Source organism: Gadus morhua, chromosome 22 (assembly GCF_902167405.1).
Source record: "Gadus morhua chromosome 22, gadMor3.0, whole genome shotgun sequence".
NCBI classification, from domain to species: Eukaryota; Metazoa; Chordata; class Actinopteri; order Gadiformes; family Gadidae; genus Gadus; species Gadus morhua.
In genome coordinates, this window is record NC_044069.1 from 9,988,102 (window position 1) to 10,008,101 (window position 20,000).

Sequence of the window (20,000 nt, forward strand, 5' to 3'; positions counted from 1 at the left end):
ACACACACTCTCACTAATTTCATTGATGGGTGTGAGCAGGAGTCAATCTCGGCTGCCTGTGGGCTCTCAGCTGCTCCTGTCCCTGACTTGGACCCCGGCCCAGGGTAGGGTGTGTGTATAAGGTCGGGGGTCCACCCGGGGGTACAGTAGAGAGGGGGGGACGGATGATTGATGACCTGGGCCACATTGGGGTCCCCGACCGCAATCCCCCCTCCCTCTCCTCCTCCTCCTCCTCATCCTGCCGCAGTGATGTCACCGCCATGTTTGCTGGGGTGTGTATTTGTGGGTGTGTATATGTGTGTGTTCATGTGTGGCTTAATGTGTGTACGTTAACGTGTTGGTGTGCGCTTAGGTTTTCTTTGCATACATTTCGGTGTCTGTGTGTGTGTTTGAGCGTGCGACGCACCCGGAGTGATACACAACGCTGGCTCTGTTGTGTGATGCGTGCAAAAACAGGAATTCCAGTGAGTGCGGCGACTGGGATACACCGGTGGTGTGAAGGATTTATTTTTACACTACTCCAATCCTTCATCGGGACAAGGGACTGGTTTTACTCTCCTGGGATAGATGATGCATAATCCCGGGATACATACCACATTGGCAAAGTGAGGATTTGTTCATAAAGCACGACTATCGAAGTTCCATATTTTATGGATTGTTAGAACGGTGGCGAAAAACAAAACGCACTCCTGATGGATGACAAGTACGTTTGAGAGTCTCTGATGGGAAACAGTAGAACTCCAGCGAAAAAGAGAGCCTTTTTTGGTCTTAAATCACATAGAAACATCTTAACTACTACTCCATCGTCACCCGCAGGATCCATTTTCGAAATGCGCGCAACACCACCACCACCACCAATGTCAACTCCTATCCTGCCATGTCACGCGATACACAAAACAGGGGGATACACTGTAAGACCCCCCCCCCCCCCCCCCCCCACCCTCGGCTCTCTGGACTCGCCTAGAGCATACTGTACGAAAATAAATAAACAAAAAGTAAACGCGGCCCCCCGAAGCCTCACAGTGTCCACACAGAGCCCCCTATATCCACACCACCAGGACTCCCAAGGACGACACGAGCATAAAGCGTGGTCCCCTCTGGGTTGTAAAAAGGGCCCGGTTTAAGGGGAGGGGGGGGCTGACCCAAACAGAGGGGCCCTTTAAGCACAGGGGCCACGGTGGTTCGTCCAAGAGGAGCTCTCCCCACCGACCAACCGACCAGCGCGGCGACCAGAATCTCCCATCCCGGACAGGTAGCCAAAACATTTACATTGCGTCAATGTTGACCGTTGACGACCACATCTGCAAGCATTTCGGGGGGGGGGGGGGGGGGGGGGTAGGTGTTTGTGATTCCCCTTGTTGTTTTTAGAAGCTCCGCCGTTCATGTCAGGTGTCGAGGAACCACACGCGCACGGCGCACGCACGCGGACACCATTTTGCATCCATCGGTAAACAGCGGGGAAGGCGCAAGGCCTATCTGTGCTACAATAAGGCCAGTATGCCGCCTTGGGACTCCTTCTTCACCGAAGATGAGTAGGGTGGTGAAGAACTTGGGAATCATAGCAGGAAAGTGGCATCGCGAGTGTCGAACAGTGGGTCGGAAGACACACATGGCTCTATATAATGACAATTCTAGGGGTTGAATGCTGAATTGAATGACTTCTATAGAGGAGGGGAATTCCTGCTGAGACAGAAGACACATCCACGTCCAAAGGGGATAGGCAGTAAAGACGGTGAACAGTCTGGGCCAGTTTGCCCTGTGGCAATATCAGAAAAGGTGATTGGTATTTGGACTTGGGCACGTCCGAAAAGAAGGTTGTTATATTGTGAGATGTTTTTTACCACCAGTGAAATGGAGGAGTATCTTAGAGCAAACCTGCTGTGATGTGACATCTCGATATGTGAAAATACCTGGTTTACAGATTACTATGTCCTATCTTAAGAGAGGATGAAAGACAAATATCAAGAGAAAGTGGGTGACTGAGGGAGGGTGCATTTGTGTGTGCGTGGTAAGGGTGGGTATATTTTAAAAGCAGTAATATTGCAGCCTGCAGTTGTCCTCATATGGCCCCTAATCCAGTCAACGAGAAAAACCAATGAATGTGGGAGCATCGCTGTAGCTCTTCCAATTTCTCCGAAACGTAGGCCTTAAATGCGCTTTGATTGCGCAAGACGGCGTTTGGTTCGATTGATATTAACGTCTAAGTATTCTCAAGTCTCGCCCGTGTATTCCTTTACTTATTAATTATAAGCAAATACGCTGGGGGTGGTTTTGGACATGCGGAGACAACGCTTCACAACGCAGCACGTGGAGCATCTACTGCGGTATGACTGGCGGCGCATCAAAGGCGCTGAAATCTAATTTGGTCTCGAGCTCTTACCGCCGATGACACGAAACACAGTCGGACCTTTTGTGCGTAGAGCTTCCATGTCACCGGAACATCACGGCTGGCAGCCAGGCAAAAGGGTACCACGGGGGGGGATAGACTACACAAACAAAAAAAATGTAACCCGCTCGAGGTTTAATTATGTAATATTATTGGCGATCTGATTGCAAAAAAAAAACGAGCCAGAAGGGCCTGTTTCTCATGCAATGATGTCATGTTGGACGGTTAGCAAGACGGAGGACGTTGTATTCCTAGCAGTCATGCATACACAGGCCTGCGTGTTTGCTAGGGGTAGTGCACAAATTGCTTGAATAAACGGCTTTAACCAGCGAAATCTCGGGTCATAACATCGGATCGGAATTGCAATTTCAAACCACCGACACGTGACATTAATCCATATTACAGACGATGCATTTCCCCACGTTATGTTATGTTATCGAAGCGGTCGCCCAAGTCCAACCGTATTGTGTCCACTCGTGCGTAAAGCAGATATTTCGGTTTCAATCTGCATAATTCCTGCTGCGACTGTGCGGGAGCGAACCCATAGCGTTGTAGCTCGGATCCTCATCCTCCTCTTCCTCCGCCTCCCCGGTCCCTGCCTTCCCTCTCCCTCTCCCCACATGGACAATGAATGACCCCCGGTTGGGGAAGAACGGGATATGTTCGGACCACCAAGACAAGCTATAAGCTTTTACCGCGTATAGGACACCACCGAACCCTCATAATAACAACTACACTGTCTCTCTGGGTCAATTGTAGTTTCTGCAAAACCCTCCGCTTACCTCATCTCGCCATTCCCTAACAGACAAAAGCAGTTGCGGAAGCGAAATTAAATTAATTAATCATAAGACCCAACAATCTCAATGAAAACAGTGCCTGTTATTCCGACCCATTCAACAACTTTGTCATCAAAATGCGTGAATGATGCCCTACAATGCATGTGAACGTTTGCTCGCTGTTGTGGATGCCCCAACTTCACTTGTATGCGGCGCAGTCGCGGTTCCTTCAGAAACACCTCCCATGACGGTCCGATATGAGGATAAAATCACCGGAACCAGTTCAAATAACAACGGGCTTCATTCAAATTATAACGAACTAGCATCTGCGAGTCCTGCACATTCTCAAACACAGCGATTTGATGTTGGAAAGAAAAAGGAATAGAGCCCTACCGTTAGTGAGCGCCCGATGCTAGTGGCGGGACGGGATGGGAGCGGAAGCTGTGTTCTGGTGCTCCCTCCACCTTGTAAAGTTGATGCTGCAGTTTTACACACCACGGCAGCATCCCACTCACACACCGCTGCTGGAGCGCAACCCAAACACGCTGGCTCTCTCGGACCACGCACATTCAGCGCGCCGCCTGGCACACAAGAGCGTAGCGTGACACGCCACGCCCCCTAACAGTGGCGTTGTGTGTAGGAACGTTTTATTATTATGTTACAAGTGGTGATTCATATATTTAGAAAAATATGAATCAGATAATTTCATTTCGGTTCTGTTGCATTATCTCTTTCATGTGTTGAATTTGTTCATCTGTGAAAACAGGAGGCCGGCGGTGTGTGTGTGTGTGTGTGTGTGTGTGTGTGTGTGTGTGTGTGTGTGTGTGTGTGTGTGTGTGTGTGTGTGTGTGTGTGTGTGTGTGTGTGTGTGTGCGCGCGTGCGTGTATAGTTTGCTTATTGCAAGGATCTCACATGCGCAAACAAAACAATAGACTGGCCCACAGCAATATCGCAGGCTACAGACATAAGCCTACATAATGGCACTGTATACATCTTTCAACGTCTACCAGGGTGGTATCTAAGACGAAACAGATAGTTTCTACCTCTACAAAGTGCTTTTAGATACATCTCCAACCAAGGTTTATTTTTGGCTGCTCCGCAGACCCATATATGTCAACATATGTTAAGTAAGCGCTAATGCAGCAGCAGCAGCAGCACATGTTAACCTTCTAATGAGGACTCCTGGGTCTGCCCAGGTCGTGACGGGAACCAGAGCTCAGAGGGTCGCTTGATTTGTACTCCGGGGTTGCCAGGTTGGCGTCTTTATTTTTTTTTTTTAGTACGTACTTTTCAATGCGCTGACCGTGGTGCTGTTGTATATGCACGACACGAGACCCTATGGCATCATGAACCTACCCCCCCCCCCCCCCCCCCCCCCACAGGAGCATTACGGCCCAATTAAGAGCCTGATCCTAACCAGTTTATGCAACTCATCTCTCTCCCTTTCATTATGTAAGAGCATTAGGTGACTGATCACATCTGTACAGGGGGATGACACGCCTGGCAGCCACCCGTGTCAATCAGGGTCACTAAACCAATCAGGTTCTTGCTGATTAAGAACAGAGCCTACTATTAAAGGACAAATCCGGTGTAAAATGGATCTGGGATATGTTTAATATGATAACGAGTTGGGATGTTCGTTTGGGAGCAAAAAGGCGCATGTATGCGCATTGTTTTAGCCGATTCTACCAAAACGCTATAAACTTGGAAAGACGGGGGCATGTGTTATGGTAAAAACTAAATCGGTATTTTAAACCAAATAAAAGGCTAGAAATAGCCCGACACTTCTTTGATAGTATAATAAGGGTCTTAAAATATAAAACGAGGCATTGATAACTTTGTAAGTGTACAGATTGTTTATTAAAATGGACACAATCTCTGTGTTCGTCAATCTACTTATCGAGTCTTAAAAACAAAATGGCGTCGACGGGTGAACTACAAAAAACAGCCAACTTAAGAATGCGTGCACATGCGCCTTTCCGCTCCCAAACAAACATCCCAACTCGTTATCATACTAAACATATCCCAGATCCATTTCACACCTGATTTGTCCTTTAACCTAATTAAAACAGTGATATGTATGATGAACAATGGTCTAGGTCAAACGGAGAAAAAAATTATAATAAATAAATAAAAGAATGAAAGAACGTTGTTAGAATCCAACAGTAGTCTTTATATCTGACAACTGGATGTCGTTTTTTTTCATGGTTTAATTTGTGCTGGAGATTTTTTATTTTCGTTAATATTAAATTGAAAGCACAAGCTTACTTTGTTTTACATTTCGGGTGAGGCACGATGATATATCTTTCATAATCGGACACTGCCCTCAAAAGTCATGGTCAAGGCCTCATCATCCTCATATTATTTTTGATATCAGCCTCGTACACAAAAAGTTGTTCGCTACCTTTACACAGGGATCTGGCCCTGTGTTAAGAGGCACTCCCTCTGCCCTGGCCTGGAGAGAGAGAGAGGGCGGGACATACAGTCAGTCTACACAGTGTTCAACACACAGCTAATCATGATCTTGTGATAACCCCACGCCTGAGCCCAGACACATTCCTTTGTGCCTCTTGTGCCTGTATATACAGATGCACGTACGTGTGTGCATGCACACACACAAACACACACACGGACAGACACACACCCGCTCAAACACAGACACACACACACACAGACAGGAATTCTTCCACGGAGGAAACCAAGTCACATTTCAACACCATCATGTGAGTAGGAGGGGAAAGGGGGGTGGGGGGGACATCTTTGTGGGATTTCTTTCGGCCAGACACGATGACATCATGTGTATTTCTCACCCTCATACTTTCCAGACCAGTGAGAGATCCTGAACATTTTATATGAAGTTATTGTTGTACATTTTTGGGATTATTCTACCATGTTTGGCCAGAGGAGTTGTGTGAGAATATATATATATATATATATATATATATATATATATATATATATATATATATATATATATATATATATATATATATATATATATATATATATATATATCGAATGAGGTAATGCTGTGTTGTGGTGTTGTGTGAGGAGAGAAAATGATTTGATTGGCTAAGCAACAGTCCCACCTACAGGACTCAATAAAAGCTGAATTAAAATCTTTCAACACCACGGATGAACAAAGAACATCTTTATTGTTTTTGTATTGTTCCCATTAATATAAAAGTGAACATATTAAAAAAAGCTTTGCCAAAAGACCGATTTTTGATCCCTTCGAAGTGCAAATATGTTATGGTGCGCGAGTCCTTTAAGATGATATGTAAATGATTAAAAATGAACACAAACTTTCAACTGTAGTGAAATAACATTCTGATCTTTGGCAACTAACATCACTTGAAAAAGGCAACAATAATAGTCAAAAGGGCAACTGTATTAACCACATATAGCATTAGATGCGGCACTAGATTTGGCTGTGCGTATTTGAGTACAGCTGTCTCAGCTGAAGTCTCTGTTGGTGAGGATCACGGGGGCCACCAAGGTCCACAGGTAGATGGACAGACCCAGCCAGCTGGAGCAGATCTTCACCCACACGGCTGGCATGGCGGTCCTCATGTACTGGTAGTCTGAGTCCGGCCTGGTCGGAGGAGGGAAAGGTCGGATGATATACACGGAGCCAGTGCCGTTGCCTCAGGGCCGCATTAAGGGCACAAAATGCCAAGCTTCCTTTAATGTGGCGTTAACCATAGATCTAAAATAGTTTTTTTTCTTGGAAAAGTTTTAACCAAAAAGTCAACCCTCTCCCTCCTCGTTTAAAATCGCATAATTATTCAATTTCTTGAAAGTAAAACTGTGTTTTATTCCCATTTCTATTAAATTTATATAAAGTAGAAATCGGAACAAAGTTATAGACGTTGACAAGTAGTTCCCCCTCGATCAATAACAATAATTATTTAATCTGTCAAAATGGAAAATCGGGATCAAATCGAACAATTCCCCAGATCTCAAAACAAACATGCACCCGACCAGCTGGAAGATACTCACAGGTACCAGTTGGTGAGCGTCATCATGATGTGCAGCGAGGCGAACAGCAGGCAGAGGTGGAAGAAGGTGTAGTTGTAGGTGACGACCTCCTCCTCGTTGTCCACGGCGCGCCGCACGCCGTCGTCGCCCACCGCCGCCTCGTAGTCCGCCGTCAGGCCCTGGCCCTCGTCCGTCAGCATCAGCTTGTTCACCGCAGCGTTGTTAGAGGAGCGGAGGCTGAAGGAGGGGGGGCGGAGGAAGCGGGAGAGGAAGTGTCATGGATACCGTGTGTAATACATATACAGACAGATAGACAGACAGACAGACACGTACGAGGATCAACTTTGAAAACATTAAAAGCTTCAGCTCATCCAAGACGTTTTTGTTATTTTAGTTTAATATCAATCAGTCATATTTTTGCAAAGTTGTCATATCTAACCTAGCTCTACTCTCTTCTCCAACGCTACTGATTCACTCTGCCTCATTGGCTATATCCTAAGTCAATCAGAGTGCTTTGTACATTCCATAATCACTACCTGCTTAAGTATCTATTTGACGTCAATGCTAGAGAAACCTTAACCTGACCTGGGCAATTCTGCTATGAGGCTAACGATATTCTACATTCAAAACACATTCCTACTTACTTAAATTAAGGAATAAACACGCCGGATAAGACTTGGATATGGACTCAAATGGCCCTCTATAACTTTAACACATGCTTAGTCAAGAGCTGTTTGGCACTCTCTGCTCATCCCGGGGTCAAAGGTGAATACCGTTAAACTTTCGGCAACGACAGAATCTCCGGCACGGTGCTGCTCTTACATCAAAAGTGCCGCCATATAACGACATAATCATTGTCATGCTTACGGCATGTTAAAAGGTGCTATATTATACCACCAGGTGTGAGTGTGATTTGCCGTTACCTCTTCTGACATCACAAGTGGGCGTGTCGACCTAGATGTGTGCTGGACAGATCAGTTCACCAGCCTACCCAGTGGACTGTGGCAATCGTTGCTCATCTCTCCGGACCTGGTGGTACATCACCTTTAACCACGCCTGCGACAGAAACACCACACCTCAAACGGCGAGCGGCGTCGCCAAAGGGCCTACCTGGCGTAGAGCGTGCAGAACAGGAAGATGCCCAGCCCCACGGCGTCCGAGGCGTCCCACCACTGGATGGCTTCGTGGGGGGGGACGGTGGCGCCGATCGCTGGTCCCGGGGCCGGAGTGGGTGGGGGGCCTTGGTCGGTCACTAAACTCAGCAGGCTGGGGTTACACTTGCGGTCTGTGTGGGGAGGGACACACATTGATTGGACACAGGTTCATGTACCCAAGAACTCAATCCATTCACTTTTTAAACATTATTTTATAGATACCGTTTTGTTTTGCCTTACCTTTGCATCATTCAAAATTATTTTGCACTATTCAGAATTTATTTATTGTAAATATTACTTATTTTATTTTACCTAATTTTCTCCTTTTCTCCTTATTGCATCGTGGGTCAGAGACAGACCTAATTTCGATTCCTCTATTTGTATGCCACATATTTTGGAACTAACAATAAGGCTGAGTTTGACTTTAAGGTAGACGCGGCTACACTCTGAACTACAAACTAGTGAAACCGTGACCCTCTTTCTGACACCTAAAAGCCTCTCTGTTTGCTTGACTCCAGGCCAGATGCTCCCTATAATCGATTGTAATCCTCGATTGGAAGTCGCCTTCGGGTTAACGACTTAATGCAGACGTACTGTTGGACTGGACGGGGTTTGGTGAAGTCTTTTGGTGTGTCAGAGCACAAATGTGAGATTATTGTCATATAAACTTCGCCTTGTGTAGCGTTAGTGACCAAATTTGAAATAACGTACGCTTCCATAGCCGCTTGAGATATACCATTCAGAATAACATTCAGATACTAAAATGTGTGTGTTGCAATGAATATCCCTCTGGTCTGAGCTCGGCACCAATGGCTTTCTAGATCTGGGCACTCTGGCTAATCAGATAAGATAACTTAGTTAGGCGTCTGCCCTCTTCACTCTTGTGGAAGCCGGTTGGAAGTTAAAGGAAGATCATCATCTCCTCTGAAAAAAACCTTCTGTGAACATTCCTGTAGCTCTTTTAATATCTTCCTTCCCTCAATTTCAGACAAAACCGTTTCGATCGCTCTCTCGATTGCGACTCTGTCCTCTGGCTCCGCCGCTGTGTTTATAGTGTGCAGACTGCGGTGCTCCTTGTTCGTCAAGGAACTGAGACCCCCCTCACACAATTGCAAATTGGAGCAGTCGTTGAATTTCTTCAAAACGGAAGTGTCAAATCAAAGTGTGCTGCACTGGGTATCCTGGGAACTCACTGGGGTTGTTGGTCATGGCCGACCAGGTGATGTACATGGTGTAGAGGGTGATCAGGGAGGCTTGAAGCAAGCCAGAGCTGGGCTGGGCCTCCTGTCGACATAACACAAAAGGACAACCGATAAATAACCGCGGCCAGGATGTTTACCATGGTCTCTAGGCGACCATATTTTATTTCAACGGTTAAAGTTTTTTTTTTTTGCATCTCCTGATAATGTGTTGAGGGTCTGTTTACGTTAGGTTGTTATGAGCGATACCGGTGTAGGAACAGGCAGGAGAGTGGAGGACGTCACTACCATTAGTGATGTTCAAGGCCAGTTCTGATCACTGAATTACCCTAGCCTAACTCAATCCCTCAGTGCATGTGAAGGCCTCGACGGCCTGCGGGGCTTTCAATAGGTGCGTGCATCAGGAGGATGCACAGACAAATCAGTGTATTGCAAACTCATTCAAAGTTACGTCGGAATAATGCACAGGACATCACTGGTAATGGTCAACCTTGTGAGACCATCCAGATATAAAAGTTTGCGTTTTCTAATGGCACTCTTGAGCACTATGCAGTTGTAGGTAGAGCAAAAACATTTTCTTTTCAGAGAACAGCCTTCTGGGATTATTTCTTCCCATCCTTTCACGTTGTTCTCCCCAAGAGTCCCAGGGACCGGATGAGGATGGGAATCACCTGGACTTTGGGCAGGATGGACACGATGGAGACGATGATGCAGAAGAGGAGGTTGAGGCTGATGACGACCTTGTGCTCGGTGCAGTCGTCCGGCTGCGTGTAGAAGACGTAGAGGAGCACCAGCGAGGTGAAGGCCAGAACGTAGTGGAGGATGGTGAAGGACAGCAGAGCTGAGAGGGAGACAGAACGTAGTGGAGGATGGTGAGGACCTCGGGGCTCAGAGAGACAGACATAGTGGACTATGGTGAGGACATCAGGGCTGAGAGAGAGACATAGTGGACTATGGTGAGGACAGCAGGGCTGAGAGACAGACATAGTGGAATATGGTGAGGACATCAGGGCTGAGAGAGACAGACATAGTGGACTATGGTGAGGACAGCAGGGCTGAGAGACAGACATAGTGGACTATGGTGAGGACATCAGGGCTGAGAGAGACAGACATAGTGGACTATGGTGAGGACAGCAGGGCTGAGAGAGACAGACATAGTGGACTATGGTGAGGACAGCAGGGCTGAGAGACAGACATAGTGGACTATGGTGAGGACAGCAGGGCTGAGAGAGAGAGCTGAAAGATGAATGACACGTTGTACTCCGACAAATACGTTATTGTCTTTAAAAGGTCCCATATTATACCACCGGGTGAGAGTGTGATTAACCGTTACAAGCAGTGATGAAAACCTGCCTATTCTGACACCGCACACATCAAGTGGGCGTGTCCACCTAGAACTACGACGGATAGATGAGCAACGTTTGCTACAGTCCACTGGTTAGGCACAGAACTAGTTGACACTAGGGTTGCCGCGGTGTGGACATTTTTATTTTCAAACCGAGTAATACACTCGTGTCAACACCGGTATTACCGAGTATAAACGGTATAAACTTTGAAACTTGGTCAACCGCCATCTTCTCCGTCAACTCTCCTCTCACACTCGGTGACAGCGTCTGGCAGCGCGCCAATTCTCGGTGACGGCATCTTATAACGTTCTATATATAATACTATAATATAATTGTATACATAATATCACGGCCAAAAGCTCTGTGCGCCTCCGAATGGCCGTAGCGCGGGGAGCTCTCGTAGGGATTGGGCTTCGCGGGGTTCGCTTACCGGCGTTGCTATGTTTACCGGTCTTGTGTGTTCCAACGGTTTATTAGGCAGCCTATCTATTATTATATCTATCTATTATTATTACATTTTTATTTTCTTAATTATAATATATCATTAATTTCTACAGAAAAAAAAAAATTATTACTGGAAAAAAAATAAATAATAACTGTTGCCGGTGTGCAACACTGAGTAATCGGTGTTGTCCTCAACACCGGTAACACCGGTAATACCGTATACCACGGCAACCCTATTGGACACGCCCATGTGTGATGTCATAAGGGGCAGAAAACGGCTTGTAATGGCTAATCACACTCACACCTGGTGTTATAATATGGGACCTTAAAAGCTCAAAGAACACACGCTTGTCATGAGAAACGCAAAATAAGGTTTTCAAATGTTCTACATTTAAATACAGCCCGGCAACAGCCATGCACTGTGTGCTTAACTTTGTTGTCCAGAGTTGTGTTTGGCGTTCCTCTGGATTTTAAAAGGAGTCTAGGAGGTACCTTGGACGTTCTGACCACTTGGTCCGCTGCGGTTACCTGCAAACCAGCCCTTGGTGTTCCCGTCCTCAGCCCTCTGCAGCCAGGACTGGTTCCAGGAGTGGGCGAAGTCCACCAGGAGAATGAGCTGGATGATGATGAAGCAGAAAGAGCCCACGGCGCCAAAGTAATACCAAACTGCAAAGATACAATCAGAATAGGAATCAGAATTCAAATTAAGATTCAGAATGACTCCAGTTGACCTGACTCCAGTTGACCTGACCTGGGCAGGTGAGATAACCTACTTCAGGTGAGTTATTGTGAAAGGGAAACATCTGTATAGAAAGATCATTCTATAGCCTACCTGTGGTAAACATCCCGTCTGGAATGAAGAAGGCTCCAACAGCAATACCAATCAGTATGAGGATCTTAAAGAACCAGAATCTGTGAAAGTAAAACACAACCGTTTAGAGCAGGGGTCGGCAACCCTAGGCACGCGTGCCACCACTGGCACGGGGCAGCATAATCATTAAATTAATTTTTTTCTTAATTATTTAAAAAATTCAAAGCACAATGTGGCAGCATAATCATTACTACAGATTTTATTTTTGCCCTTTATTCTGTTTTGGGCATTTCCTCCCAGTGCAAATATGTTTAAATTAGTCACAGAAAGCAGTGTTCTGAAATGGGATCAATTAATAGTTTTTAAACCTATGCTGTGAGTAATAAAGAAAATATTTAAAATATTGTTGCAAGTGGCATGTATGCATCGCCTTCACATGGTATTGCAAAGCTGTACATGTCTTAAAGATATTGATGTGGATGGTTCCAACATTCACATATATTCTAGTTTTTTACATTTCTCACAGTGCAAATGTTTTTTTTTTTTTTTTTTTTTTGAGTTCTGAAAATTGTGTTTAAGATGGGACATGTGTAATTATAATTTGTAAGCCCGTGTTGCAAATACAACAGCCAAAAAAACTTAAAATGTTAATGCATGATTGTGGACTATATGGAAATAGTACAATTCCAGGTCTTCTGGAAATGTTTTTGGTCGCTGTGACATAATTCAGCTTAATTTGTAATATGTTGTTGCTTAAGGCACACTCTTCAACGAGAAAATATCAAACTGGCACTGCATGTTGAAAAGGTTGCTGACTCCTTGTTTAGAGAAAGAAACAACTCGTGGGTGCATAAGGGATGTGCATAACCAGGGCCCCACCACCAGGTGGCGCCACTCTCTCCTAAATAAACCATGCTAACTGCAACGTAACCGTACCCATTCTGGATGGATGCTCGCGGGTCCTTGCTGCTGCGCACGCGGATCATGATGATGGAGAAGAGGAAGAAGAAGCAGGCCATGGCGAAGCACATGCGGTACACCGCCTTGTAGCCCACCATCACATCACAGTCCACCTTGTTGTCTGAGAAAGGTATGCTGGCCCCATCCACACAGAACCCCGGAATCTGATGGGCAAACAGGAAAATGAGGTCAAGTAGTTGAATGCATGTTATTGAAATTAATAAATATGGCAAAGATATTCAAGAGCAGGGATTCACCAATTATGGATCTCTGGGCCAATAATAAATCAAATTGAATAATTTGGCAGAAACCTTCATTATCCAAAAATAACAACTGTTTTAAAGTCTGTCAGCCCTTCGTCACAATGTCCTTGAACGAGCGCAAATTCATACAAATTCATTCCGACATCACTCCCATGACGATTATCATTCCCATAAACGGTTTCAAAATTGATTACAGCGGAAAATGTGTGTATCCCTATCCTCTTTTTTTGCTCCATTAACCCATTGCCTGATGATTGTGTTTGTGTATGTCTATGTGTTTGCATATGCATGTGTGTGTGTTTAGGTATGCGTATATATGTGTATATGCATCACCCATCATGATGTTGGTTCTGTTTGTCTTGTTTTTGTCCCTATTTTAACTATAAGCGTCTACTTATGCATTAGCACTTTGTATTTATTGCGTTGTCATTTTATTCTGTCCTTCCACTGCTGCTGGGCTGTTTTTGCAACAAACAAATTTCTCCTACGGGGGATTAATAAAGTTGTATATTCTTATCTTATCTTATTGAGAGCTCATAACAAAACCCAGCACCTTCTTGAGCTGCGTCTCCATGCCGGGGAGGACCATGAAGACCGAGACCAGCGCCCCGAGCAGCAGGAGGAAGGAGAAGGCCAGCCGGGTCACGGTGGAGTTGTAGGCCGACGGGCAGCATGACGACAGCAGACAGGGGGCCGAGCCGCACAGACACGACGCCTGGAGACGAGACGAGGGGGGAGAGGGGGAGAAGACATGAGTAACCCTAAACGGAACCATCTCTAGCCTTATGGCTCAACCTTACCCTCTCTAATAGTTCACCTTAACCCCCTCTTCTACCCATATACCTAAACTCAACTGTAACTTAAAGGAGACATATTATGGTGTTTTCCCAACAGGTAAACATAGTATATGAGTTCCAGAAAACACGTTTTTGAAGCCGTTTGCTGGAAAAAAATCTCGCCTACCGCTTTACCCCTCTGTTTCAGTCCCTTGGGAATGCGTTGTTTCTGGTGTCTGTAGCTTTAATGCAAATGAGCTGCTGCCCATTGACCATTGAGGTGTCAGACTGAACCCTAGCATGGAGGAGAATTGATTGTTGCAGTTTGCGTACTCCCGGAGCTCTTTATCTATATAATAATGTAGGTATTTATATAATATTATATCTAATATCCCGGCCAAAAGCTATGTGCGCCTCGGACGATATTATGAATCATAAAGACTGCGTCTGACTTCTCTGGTACTTCCACAACAAGTAAAGACTCGTAGTGGGGGTTATCTCGGCTATGGTTGAGAAGAATTGGGGGAAAGAAACTTTGGCCTTGACTCTCTGAAGTCCATATTGAAACGCGACATGGAGGAGAAAGGGAATGTTCTCCCGGAGCTGAGCTCCCGGACTGCCGCCGATCTCCCCCTGCCGGAGCTGCCCGACTGCCACCAGAGCTTCGGCGGCAGTCCGGCAGCTCCGGCGTAGGGAACTCTGCGGCCGTCCGGCAGCTCTGGCGGAGAAGATGATTGTACTCCCGGAGCTGAGCTGCCGGACTGCCACCAAGCTCCCCCCGGAGGAGCTGCCGGACTGCCGCCCAAGCTCCCCCGCAGTCCGGCAGCTCCGCCGGACTCCCTGCCGGGCAGTCACATGGCAAACTGACAAATTAGACATCTATTTTTGTCTGGAATATCCCTGCGTCCGAAATCAGCGAAAATCTCTGCCAAGCGATCGTCCGCTGGTCCACAAAATCTTAGCTATGCTCTGACTGGAGGGGGTTGGGGAAGTGGGAGGTAATATTCAAATGTGCCCCCTTCCTACGTAGGAGGGGGCGCCGTAACCGACTCGCTTGTTTGGTAGGGTACTTTCAGAAATGCATATGCCACTCAAAAAACCATGTACAATCTTTTTACAAAGTGTGTATGTGTGTGGGAGCACCAGAGATCCAAAACAACGACCCAAATCCCAGAAAAGGTGTTGTTTTCATAGTATGTCCCCTTTAATACATAAAAGGAACCATCTCTAGCCTTATGGCTAAACCTTACCCTCTCTAATGGTTCCACTGTCTTAACCCTCTCTTCTACCCATATATCTAAAGACCAGTGTATAACGCCGGCCTAATACCTAGAATTAACCATCTATATCCTAATTACTTAACCATATCTAAGCCAACACCCTAATTTAACCATCTCCAACCTAATACCAAAAAGTATAACGTTAACATGTATCCACCGCTAACGTCAACCTAACCTTCTCTTTCAAAAAACCTCAACTAGACCATCGCAGCTTTGTCCGTCTGATGTGGTGTGTCGTGTTTTGTCGTGTGGTGTCGTCGTGTGGTGCCTTGTGGTGCGGTGTGGTGTGGTGCCGTGTCGTGTCTGCGTGGTGTGGTGTGGTGCCTTGTCCGTGTCCGTGTGTGTGTGTGTGTGTGTGTGTGTGTGTGTGCGTGCGCGCGCGTGTGTGTGTGTGTGTGTGTGTGTGTGTGTGTGTGTGTGTGTGTGTGTGTGTGTGTGTGTGTGTGTGTGTGTGTGTGTGTGTGTGTGTGTGTGTGTGTGAGAGATCTGTGTAAAGCATGCAGCATGACTGACAGATGTCTTTGGCTCCAAATTGGTCAACAATACGAAGGCAATGTGCCACACTGCTTAACCCCCCCTTGAAATATAATACAGGTCACATGGTAGCCATGCACGTCCTGGGTGAGGTCAGTGTGAATCCACGCAAAACGACGTTAGTTTACATTGGACAATCAAAAGCGAAACAACCACCGAGTCGGTGGAAGCTCCCATCAGAGGTGTGACTAATGGGATTTAAACGTTAGATTAAGATCTACTCTAGCCTGGGCGATGAAACTAGTTTTAAACCCGGAAATCACGTATTTTCCCCGTTTGTCGAGACGACTGCGCCTAACTCCGATAACAGTCCATCAACACCGTGAGCTATGTTTTACCTGGATAAAAAACAATGAATACCACAAGCACAATTATAATTTAGCCACATAGGGACTACTACAACGAAAAATAGGCCTAGAAACGGTTGACGAGCAGATGTAGTTAAAGTTACTGATACAAGCCCATACTTTAACAAAATAGGCTTGTTAGATACCTGTTTAAGAAAACTGTTGTTACTTTATACTTACGCAGCTGGCTATCGAGCACAAAGCCATACAAGCTCCCATCTTGTGATATTGTCAATCCAACCGAAACGAAACTAAGTTTAGCGAGTGTTCACTGGCGCTCTGGGGATAACAACAGGCCTTTCTTTGAAATCGTTTTTTTTTTGCGACTGAAACCCGATACCCCTGCCTTGATTGGTTCTTAGTAGCTGTCACTCCAACGTTTTTCCGTCAACGCCCACAACAACAGCAACTGCGCTATGTGGTCAAACACGTTATTAAAATGCAAACCTGTAGGCCTACATTCAATAGCCTTTCCCTGCATACTATCAAAACTAGGATACTTTTAGTTAACAAATGAAACAGAAATGTATATGCATTTAGCCGGCTATATCTAATCCAACGAAGCAGAGTCTATATGCAGTTCGTGTTTAAAAGCAATGTTCTCGGGCCCCTTTCAAATATCAAATACGGAGCACATTGTAGGTTATTTGACTTCATAGTCTTTAATTATATTCTATTCTCAACCAATAATTCGTATCCCGAGGCTACCACTGGGTAGGCCTACCTCAAAAGGTGCTATTAAATCCTCATTATTATTATAATCATTATTATAACGTATCTATTCTATTTTTAATATATTCTAATCTAATGTATCATATTTTATTCAACAAGCTCCTAAGAAAAGACCAAACCCTCATCAATATCCACTCTCCTCCGCCTCCCTTCCACGGACGGGAGCAGATGCTCTGACTGAAGGTCGGACGCTGGAGCAACAGGGGGCTCCCATCTGCCGCCGTCTGCCCTTGAGGAACACAGCGCGCTGCACTCGAGCTATATTAAAGCACCTGTGAACGAGGAGCTGTCCGTCCAAAGATAGCTTCTGTTTCATCTCCTCTGCACCTCCGCACGCAGGCACGCACGCACGCGCACGCACTCAGGCAGGCAGGCAGGTTGTGCGCACACACACGCGCAAAAAAAAACACACACACACACACACACACACACACACACACACACACACACACACACACACACACACACACACACACACACACACACGCAAAAAAACACACAAACTACCACATGCATGCTCATACACACGCACACGCAGGCAAGCACGTCAGGACACAATTTCATTATTTGTATCAGTCATGCATTTAGTTCATGTCTGTTTTCTTTTAATGTGCCATGTCAATGTTTTTTAATTCGACCTTATGCAACCACACCTGGTTTATAATGTGGACGTGCAGTGCATTTCCTTATCAAATTCAAATACTTACTCCCTCGTGGGGCATTTTTTTTTTTATAGATGCTGCTTTATACGTAAAATCTGAAGATAAATTGGGCATAGCAAATACATCAAAAACCACCTGTTGATCGATAGGCGTATACAGTAGCATGTGCATGAGCTGTATTGGTCGCTGTATAGTCGCTTCAAACACAATGCACATTCTCTCTCCCCATTGGACAGCGTGGCGCTGCAACCATCTGGCGGTACGCGCCAAACCTGGGCTCGCGGGCTCTGGATTCTTTGCGGATGAAAAACATTTAATATGTGAGTTTCTGAAATTGATTTCGATTGTACATCATTACTAAAATAGAATGACGCATCAGGATCCGCGTATTTTGTTATAACGAAGGTCGTGTGGCGGCAGTGCCCCCCCTCGGTAAATCCACTATGGTTGAAACCTTTCGATTGAGCTCTGAGAACGCGCACCAAACCGTACGGGTGCGTCAACGTAGGATCTGTTCATTTCACGTGGCCGCGGACCGCTGCCAGGCGTTTTAAACGTTTTTTTTTATACACCATTTGTTTCATGGAAGCGACATCAAAAACACCGTAGGTTTATTTCTCGTGCCCGGAGAGTGCGGTCACCGGAAGATAGTTGCAACCTTGGACTTTTCCTTCGTCACGCGCACTGACAGTGGGTGAGTAGCTGATGGGGCCATGTATTGCAAACATATTACATTTACTCTACAGGTAGGCAGTGCTGCATAACCCCTGGACGTGCAGCAATTAGTCTGATACGAAGTTGATCAAACATGCAGAATAGAATGAGCATGTAATAACAACAGGGGAAGGCTACTGTGTGTGTGTGTGTGTGTGTGTGTGTGTGTGTGTGTGTGTGTGTGTGTGTGTGTGTGTGTGTGTGTGTGTGTGTGTCTGTGTCTGTGTGTGTGTGTGTGTGTGTGTGTGTGTGTGTGTGTGTGTGTGTGTGTGTGTGTGTGTGTGAGAGAGAGAGGGCGAGAGAGATTCCCGCTGCTGCTGTCCTGCTGTTATAAACGCATGATTACAAACAATATAGAGTCATAACAACTGCGTCGATACAATGAAAAGAGTAGGCCCTCTGTCTTTTTTTGCATTATACGTTATTTGTGTGTTTTCTGATTAAACTACATCATTGATTCAATTGTGTGCAATGTCCTATGCAGAGCTGTATAATATGCGCCTGCCTGCCACCTAACCAAAAAAGGGATTGTGATGGGGATTTTACGGTTGCAAATAATAAAAACGCTAACGACTGTTTACATTTCATTCGTAATGTCTACACCAGCGTGCTGTCGCTGTGTTGTTCTTTCCGCTGCACGAGCCAGCGGTATGGTCGTCATCGGTTGTTCTTCAATCTGCTTTTGTGTAGGCATATTGCACAATGACATGTACTTAGTCTTTGGTTTCATCGGTGTATCATTTGCCAACAATGAGACACATCAGATGGTTTAGCAGTATCTCAAAAGCAAAGCGTGCAAACAATGCTCTTGTCTCCATGGGCTGCACTTAGTTTGTTTCCAGACATGCTGTATGTTGTTTATCCGCATGACAACATTGAAGGACAAGTCAAAGCTTGTGGCCTGATTGGTTGTTATTTGGTAGATTTGTCAGCAGTTATACTGTGTTGTTTATTGAAATTGTATTTTGCCTTTAAAAAAAAAAGAAAAGATTCTCATAGTTGATGACTGTGCATGTTAGTCAGCCATGAAAATCAAAACAGTCTACCCTATCTTGATTCACAGGGTCTCAATTTCTCTGAAGTTTGCTATATTATTCTCAGTGAACAACAGGTTGTTTCACAGACTACTCAGGTATAGTAATACTCTACCACCTTCCTCATCAAGTAACCCTAGTCGAACTCTTCTGCTGTGCCCGTTTGAAAATGAGTTTCCTCATTGTTGACTTCCTTGCCAAGTCAACCCAATTATTTGAACCAATCAGTGATTCAGATTGGAGGGAGACTTGTCCTGATCAGAGTAGTCACCGGCCTGTGTTTTTTCGTTGATTGCAGTATCTGTCAATCGATTTTGATGTTTTGACCCACGTTTGTAGCTTCAATTCCAGTTAATTCCCTGTGTAGAAGTCATGTGCACACACGTACACACACACAGAAAATACATGCACGCTCTGCACAAACCCCCTCTCCCATGCACACACACTTACATACACACACACTGTATAATTGCTTTTTAATTTTTTCTCCCACTTAAAACATGCACCCTTTGGATAAAAAATGTAAAAATCAACGTCCATCTGTCGTCTGTCCCGTTTAATTTGACCACACAGAAGTAAATTCGATCATGATTGATTCTG

At 45.4% G+C, this 20,000-nt stretch overlaps 3 protein-coding genes across 5 annotated transcripts in view; 1 reads left to right on the plus strand and 2 right to left on the minus strand.

Moving 5' to 3' along the window:
* Positions 1 to 3,729, minus strand: part of hivep3a (HIVEP zinc finger 3a) — a 28,150-nt gene extending 24,421 nt beyond the window's left edge. Inside the window, exon 1 of the mRNA XM_030348086.1 lies at positions 3,556 to 3,729. The gene's annotated coding sequence lies outside the window, so the exon portion shown is untranslated. The remainder of the gene's footprint in view (positions 1 to 3,555) is intronic.
* A 2,568-nt stretch (positions 3,730 to 6,297) lies between these two features.
* serinc2 (serine incorporator 2) lies at positions 6,298 to 16,639 on the minus strand. The gene is made up of 10 exons (XM_030347257.1): positions 16,439 to 16,639; positions 13,875 to 14,036; positions 13,035 to 13,222; positions 12,120 to 12,199; positions 11,816 to 11,953; positions 10,169 to 10,338; positions 9,492 to 9,582; positions 8,255 to 8,429; positions 7,166 to 7,381; positions 6,298 to 6,758 (listed from the first exon to the last, which is right to left on the minus strand). The coding sequence occupies exons 1-10, from the start codon at positions 16,475 to 16,477 to the stop codon at positions 6,620 to 6,622; spliced, it is 1,398 nt and encodes a 465-aa protein (XP_030203117.1). The 5' UTR covers positions 16,478 to 16,639; the 3' UTR covers positions 6,298 to 6,619.
* Positions 16,640 to 17,462: 823 nt separating this feature from the next.
* Positions 17,463 to 20,000, plus strand: part of LOC115535780 (cAMP-dependent protein kinase inhibitor beta) — a 14,325-nt gene continuing 11,787 nt past the window's right edge. Inside the window, exons 1-2 of one of the 3 annotated variants that reach the window (XM_030347260.1) lie at positions 17,474 to 17,972; positions 18,242 to 18,346. Coding sequence is in view for 1 of the 3 variants with exons in the window: in XM_030347258.1 (XP_030203118.1) it covers positions 17,971 to 17,972 (2 nt within the window). In the remaining 2 variants the exon portion in view is untranslated. The other 2 variants (XM_030347258.1, XM_030347259.1) reach the window with 2 other exon arrangements.

What these genes read in the sequence shown, in the direction of transcription:
- serinc2 (XM_030347257.1), bottom strand. Translation starts at nt 16,477, where the DNA reads ATGGGAGCTTGTATGGCTTTGTGCTCGATAGCCAGCTGC. An exon ending in TGTGCTCGATAGCCAGCTGC is followed by an intron (nt 14,037 to 16,438) that starts GTAAGTATAAAG and finishes TCTCGTCTCCAG; the next exon opens with GCGTCGTGTCTGTGCGGCTC. An exon ending in TTCTGCACGCTCTACGCCAG is followed by an intron (nt 7,382 to 8,254) that starts GTAGGCCCTTTG and finishes CCCCTCCTTCAG; the next exon opens with CCTCCGCTCCTCTAACAACG.